The sequence below is a fragment of the Caloenas nicobarica genome, chromosome 15 (assembly GCF_036013445.1).
Source record: "Caloenas nicobarica isolate bCalNic1 chromosome 15, bCalNic1.hap1, whole genome shotgun sequence".
NCBI classification, from domain to species: domain Eukaryota; kingdom Metazoa; phylum Chordata; class Aves; order Columbiformes; family Columbidae; genus Caloenas; species Caloenas nicobarica.
Genome location: NC_088259.1, coordinates 10344986 through 10351719, shown reverse-complemented (window position 1 = coordinate 10351719; position 6734 = coordinate 10344986). Strand labels below are relative to the sequence as shown.

At 48.7% G+C, this 6734-nt stretch overlaps 1 protein-coding gene across 1 annotated transcript in view; it reads left to right on the top strand.

Moving 5' to 3' along the window:
• Positions 1-17: 17 nt before the first annotated feature.
• The window catches only part of COL20A1 (collagen type XX alpha 1 chain), a 49206-nt gene continuing 42489 nt past the window's right edge, over positions 18-6734 (top strand). Inside the window, exons 1-3 of the mRNA XM_065645555.1 lie at positions 18-370; positions 3115-3199; positions 5608-5718. Coding sequence (XP_065501627.1) covers positions 3127-3199; positions 5608-5718 — 184 coding nt within the window. The 5' untranslated portion in view covers positions 18-370; positions 3115-3126. The remainder of the gene's footprint in view (positions 371-3114; positions 3200-5607; positions 5719-6734) is intronic.

Here is a 6734-nt window from a genome sequence, read left to right as displayed (position 1 = left end):
TGCTGCGCTCTAGGAACTTGTGCAGCTTCCTAGGCAGAGCTTGAGCATTTAGTTTGAAAAACCACTCAAAACTATTTACTATTTTTCATAGAAGCAGAGTCTTGCTTTTCATGCATGCTTTACTTAGCTGCACGTAGGGGCCAAACGCCGCTCTCCGCTGTGTGGTGAGAGGGAGGTGGGGGAATCGCTGTCCCTCTCCCCCTCCTCTCCCTCCCCTTCCTCATCCCTCCTGACGTCTTGGGATTGAAATCTCTCATCACGCCGAGGAGCGGATGAGGCGCCGGGGCTGCTCTTCTCCCACCGTTGAAGAATGTAGCTGGATTCCTCGCACCTCCCAGCCGACTCCAGAGAAAGCTGTGCCGCTCCAGAGGTCTGTGGTTCATTCCCCCTTGGGGGTTGGTTCACGGGGATGCTGAGGAGGGGCTGTGGTGTTTTGGGGTATCAGCAGAGCAGGGAACTTCTGCAGGGTTTTGCTCTTTGGGGGACTTGGAGCTGGTGCAGCTCAGCTTGGGGCAGTGCAGCCGATGCTACACAGGGCGACAGGTCTCAGCCTCTCATGGTGAAGCAGCTTCAAGTCTCGCATTTGCTGCAGGTCGGGTCTAAACATTGCCAGGACTGCTTTAGCAATTCTTTCCGAGTGATGGCTTGGAGAAATGTACTTTGGTTTTTTTTTTTTCCTTTTTTTTTTGCTGGCTAATTGTGTAAGACCTGCAAGAAGTTGCTGGCAGAGAGGACAGTACTCAGATTTGTTATCAACAGCAGTTGTCTGGGTGGGTTTTTCCCACCCAGAGGTGTGGTGTGGGTCTGCGTCCAGCAGATGTTACTGAGCTTTCCTGGACTGTGGGGAGCTGCAAAGGCTCAGCCTGGAAGTGAAACTTGTGCCTCACTTTTTGAGAGTGGGGCTGGGATAATTGAGAACTTTTGTTCAATAGTGGAACCGAAATACAGGAGATTTCTATGACAGAGCAGAAAGGGGTTTATGAATGTGGTGGGTTTTTTAAGTAGCAAAGAACTCGGGACCTTGGGACAGGTTTACGCCCCACAGCTGGTCACCCCTGGCAGGTCACTGGTCTCTTCTGCAGGGTTGTCCCTGGCAGCGCTCCTCTGTCCGGCAGCGAGTGGGCCACGGGGTGACACTGCTGCTGCCAGCGCTTCTGTGCAGAGAGGGTGATGCCCTCTGGAATTAGGAAATGACCCCAAACTGCAGTTGTGGAGGGTGGAAATAATTCACTATTCCCCCAAATCCCCAGTTTTAGTTGTGCTGATTTAAATATGTGGCAGGGAAATTTTGCATCGATTTTTTTTCTTTTTTTCTTTTTAATTAAAGAGACTACATTTAAAATTTTTTGTACAAATAAGGGGATCTCTGACTGCCTCAACCTCCAAATCCCCTCTGAGCACACAGCTGGGGCAAGTGGGCAGTGGTGCGTGAGTGTCCCTGCCGTTTGCCAGGCCCTGGAAATGCCACATTCTCCATATGTTGCCGTTTCCAAATTCCTTCCCTGGGTCAGTAACACAGAAAGGCACCAAGTGCCAGAGGCTGCAGGAGCAGCCTGGTGTCACTGTGGTCCCCTCCATCCCACAGGAAGCTGCAGGGAAATCAAGAGCAGTTTGGTGGCATTGCAAAATGGCACAAATGAACTTTTTGATGCAGGGAATTTTTTTAAAAATGCAGGTTTCTTGCTGGTGTTTGACACATGTAGCTCTGCAGCCAGGGCAGGCTTTGCTTTTCTTGAGGTGACAGTCAGATTCCTGAAATGCACCTGTAAAATGTTTGCTGTTTTTTAGAAGAAATGACTTCATTTTATTAGCTGGAAAAAAAAAAAAAAAAGCAAGTGTTTCCCATGGCTGAGGGCTTCAGTTACACTGCAGTTGTTCCCTATAACCTGATCTTCAATTGAAAAAAACCCAAATCACAGACTGAGCAGGCTTCTTAACATCTCGCTGTTATAACTTGCATATTTTTCTATTCAGCAATTTAGAACTGCTTTAAACCTAGGAGATCATGGCTGGGTGACTCACATGCATATTTATTTTTCCTTTAAATCACTAAAAAGTTGATGTATTTGAAGGGAAATAGGCATTTGCCAGGAGCCTCTAAATACCTGTCCATCAGAACGAATAGACGTGAAATGTCACTGTAGATGGCAACGGAGGAAATTTGTGTGTGGTCTCGTTCTGCCCAAAGCAATAAGGCTGAAATCTGTAGCACAAAAATGACAAATGCCAATGATGTGTTGCAAAAAGCCAACAGCGCATGTTTTAAACCTGGTATATTAAGACTGAGACAAGGGTGGGGGACGCTGTTTCCATCAGGCTAGTTTTATGCTGAACTAACATTTCTGACCTAAAAAACACAAGACTATCCCAACGAGTCTTGAATGTAACTTCTTGGGAACTCCACTGTGAAATACGAAATAAACCCCTTGTTTCTGAACTGGCCACATATAAACTCAGCTGGGCCTGTGTTTTCCTTCCTACTGCGTAATTGCTTTATCGCAGCGACCACGGGGTCATTAAATTGGTGGTGTGAGGAGCTTGTCTGCCAAAGAATGCTCCTCAAACCACTTTTCCCCTTATGATCAGTGTGTGCATTGCAGGGACGTGATCAAGATGCTGTGTGTTTGTGTACCTATATTGATTTTGGTCATGATAATCAGAAATAATTACTTCTGTATGGTTTAAACCAGAAGTTATTCTGGAATCTATGCCTGCCCAGTGATTCTACAATTGGCCAATGTTGCATATTTCCATGATCAGAGCAGAACTCTGCGCTTATTGTGCCACTGTTGAGATTGTCCTAGAAGAGGACAGTGCCCATCTCTAGGACCAAGCAGGCTGAGAGGAGGAGTACCAAGTCAAAGTCCATCACGTTTATAACATGGTTTAGTGCTGGTCCAAGGCATTGAACAGCTGTATTGGAGAGAGCAAGAACGTAAAAGAATATCTAGGAATAGCAGGAAAATTCATTATGTATTTCTCCGGTGTTGTCAACAATGCACAGAGCTGTAGATCTCGGCTCGTGGTCCCTTAACCAAGGATTGCAAAAAACTGAGTTTTCACATAATGAACTGTGACTTGTGCTTCTCCTTCCTGATGTTTGCCCTCTTGCAGGTCCTGCTCACCATGCTGCTTCACACGTGTTTCTTTTTTGCCTGCCTGCCTGTGGCGAGCCAAGTCTGGGGCCGCATGGGCCCAGGTAAGGAGCCCGCCTGCCCTCGCCCTGGGCCATTCCTTGCGGCTTTGCTGTCACCTGCATTAGCCCAGCCCTTGCCCGAGCCCTTCCCGGTGGCAGTGGCACCGCGTGGGGGGACATTCCCTATTACACACAGGATTCCAGGGGGCTGCTGTGCCCTGGTGTCTGATGCTGAAGCTCTAAACAGTCTGTTCCCACACACGAAGAGCAGCAGGAGATCAGGGGACCCATTTGGGGAGCATCTCCATCCCTCTCCACCTTGCAAAGCCCATCCTCATCACTGGCAGCAGTTCATTGTGCTGCTCCCTCACTTTTCAGCCTGGATAAGTGATGAAGGGTGCTTACTTGATCTGCAAACAGACCTTGAGAAATAGGAAGAAAAAGAGCATCACTGCTGTTAGTTGCTGCATCATCCCGCACTCTGAAACTATTGCTTTGGGTGTATATGGTGATATGTGGATTGGTGACATCTGGATAAGAAAGAGCATGAGGTGCATTCCTTCTGTAACATATAGTGCTCCCATAGTAGTATAAATGATCAGAAAATACTTATAGCACCTCCTCGTAGCCTTTCTGATGTTGAAGAACCACCTTCGTATTATGTTTGAACCTCCTGTGGAACTGGTCAGCACAAAGGTTTCTAGAGAGGTGATGGCACTTCAGAGTTTGGACAGATGCATCTTAATGCTGTGGATATTCCAGACCAGCCTCTGTAGTTAAGTCTGGGCTTAACTCCCTATCAGCTGGAGAGCAAGGTTACCGCATCAGATAGCTCACATCCAACACAGGGCATGGAAACAGTGGAGCTTTCATGGCACTGGGGTTCATTAGCATCCAGCACATAATGGTGCTTTAGACGATGCTGTCCTTTCTGATCTGAGGACATTCTTGCCTTTTTAGCTTTTGGGCTCCTAGAGTGATGGCTGAGGAGCTGGACCACACTTGGCCAAAAGAAGACAGCTCCATGTTTAATCTAACCATGAATTCCCCTCATTGTTCCACAATCTTTTACCATTTCTCTTGGGCATGATTCTGGGATTTGCTTTTGCCCCTCACCCCTCTTCCCTGTGTTTTCTTCCTTCCCCTTCAGATTTGCCAGGCATGAGATGTGAATCTGAGCTTTGTTTCCCCAGAATAGTTATCTGCTTGTTGGGCAGCTTGCAGGAAGTCTCCGCAAAAGAAGGTTAAGGCACAGATGTCGGGCTGGGACAAGCAAGTCCTCACTGCCAGCCCTCACTGCTTTCCTGGGCTGGGACTTCATGGCCAAGATGTAGGAGATGCTTGACATCATGCAAGACCAGATTAGGGACTTGAGCCGGACACCGGACACTTCAGGTCACCCTAAGGGTTGTTTTGGTTTTTTTTTTTTTATGAGTAATGATAAAGGGAAAGAGATTGGTAACAACTGCAAAAGAGGGTGGGCATCTGAGTGCAAATGCTTCTATTCTGCAGGCAAAGGATGTGCTCACTCATGGTGAATTAGGGCAGCCTGCTGGAAAGGCAGCTGTAGGTACAGGGGCAGGAGGGAGGGGAGATAAATCTGCTGACTTGCCACCCTACATCCAGTCAAGTGAAAAAGTTTCATATGGTGATGTTTGTATGACAGTACAGCTATGTTTTACCAAGGAATCGTTGTTTCAAGGAGGTTCAGACATCCAGGTGGGGTTCAAAAGGTTTCTGTGAAATCTGGAGATGATAAGGGAATGTGTTCTTTCTTCCTTTTACCTCCTTGTCTGAGATTATTTTTTTCCTCATTTGGTTTGTTGCTCCCTGCAGCAAACTGATACAAGCTGGTGCCCACGAGTTATGGTGCTGCCAGGAACTGTTATTTACACTTTACCAGGTTTTCTTTCTCCTTTTTTTTTTTTTCCTTTCTTCTTTCTAAACCCAGCTGGTCATTGGATCTGCCTCTGAAATGGTCTTTCTGCAGAAGTATGGGATCCATCACCTGGGCAATTCCTGTTTTTCTCAGCAGCCCAAGCCCACTGAAGAGCCTCACTGAGCCCTTTTATCTATTTCCCACTCTCTCCTCTTAGACATTTGCATTAAACACTCTTCCTGAGACAAAACATTCTGTATGAAAACTCTCAGGGGAGTTGTCCAAGATGTGAAGGTGCAGAGAAAGCCCTCCTCTCTATGGCAGGCTGCTTTCCCTGTTTGCAGCAGTATATATTGAGGTCTCATTTGTGCACCTGAGAAGCTCCTGTCTGCACAGGGGGACACTATAGGTTTGCAAAGGTGCAGCAGTTGCTGTGCAGCATCAGGGGATGCTGAGGACTTGCATGGGATGGTGAAGGTTTCCTTGGCACTTCATCTGTTCCCCTGTCCTAGAGGAGATGGGCTACGTGGGGTTTTGTGTGTGCATGTGCAGAGGGAGGAATTGCACCCGCACAGCCACGTCTCCTGCCCAGGGTCCGGCCGGTTGAAGCTCACTGTCCTTTCGGAAGACAGGCTGCAGATGAAATGGAAAGAGACTGAAGGGAACATCAACGGCTACAAAGTCCGGGTAAAGCCCATGGCAGGTACGTGCCAGCGCCTGGGACATCAGAACAGGCAGAGGTTTGTGTGTGAGTGAGGGACCGAGCTGCACATTTTGGTGGGCGCACAACAGGGCTTAAGTAAGAGCTTCGTTCAGACCTTAAGGTGACAGAGAAAAGGCAGAGAGAATTATCCACTGGTTGTTCTGGTTTGAAGCGTTGATTGCCTAGATCAAAACTTTCCACGGGGCTGTATATGCAGTACAGACAAGAAGCCTTTCTGGTCACCGTGAGGGCAGCCCATAGTGCCATTCAGTGCAGGCACTGTCCCTTTGCCACCTGTTCACAAGAGGGAATTCATTCCTCTTCATCCTCAGGGAAAGCCTTAGCCAGAAACTGTTGCTCTTTGGGACTGCATGAGGAAAAAAAAAGATGATGAACTGCTCCTTGTCCGGTTCTTTGGGTGTTCTCAGCTCTCCCCATCTGCAGGGACACGAGATGGGAATTCCTGACCCCACCTGTGTGTGGGGCACAGCCCCATGGCTCCCTGTCCTGGCCAAGCTCCCGCTCTCCCTGACTTCAGACACTGAACGTGGTGGTGTTGGAAGGACACGACGACCCTCAGCAGGGAGCAGCGGTTGGAGGCAACCTTAGTCTTGGCTGGCATTTAGGTTTCAGCGGCTGCCGCTCTCCCAGCGAGCTGGAGATGGGAGCTGCCGGGCAGGACTGCGTGCGGCCGAGCCCCTCTGATCATCCACCCGCTTTTAGCGCAGCCCCCACCTGTTTCCCAAGCTGGAGCAGGAGGTTTCTCATTCCTTCTCTGCCCTGCTCCTCCCCAGGAGCATCCCGGGAATGCAGGGAATCCCTGCTGGTCCTCATGCCTGAGGCTTTCCCTCTGCGTAGGCTGGGGAGCTCCATCTCCAACCCACGGCATGAGCACAGGGATGGCTGGGTCAGAAATACATCCATAGTTTAAATTTTGCAGTTGTTTCTTAATCAGAGGGTTTTAGGGAGCTACTTTGCCTTTTCCCCTGTGTTTTGTGTAGCACAGAGACCGTGGT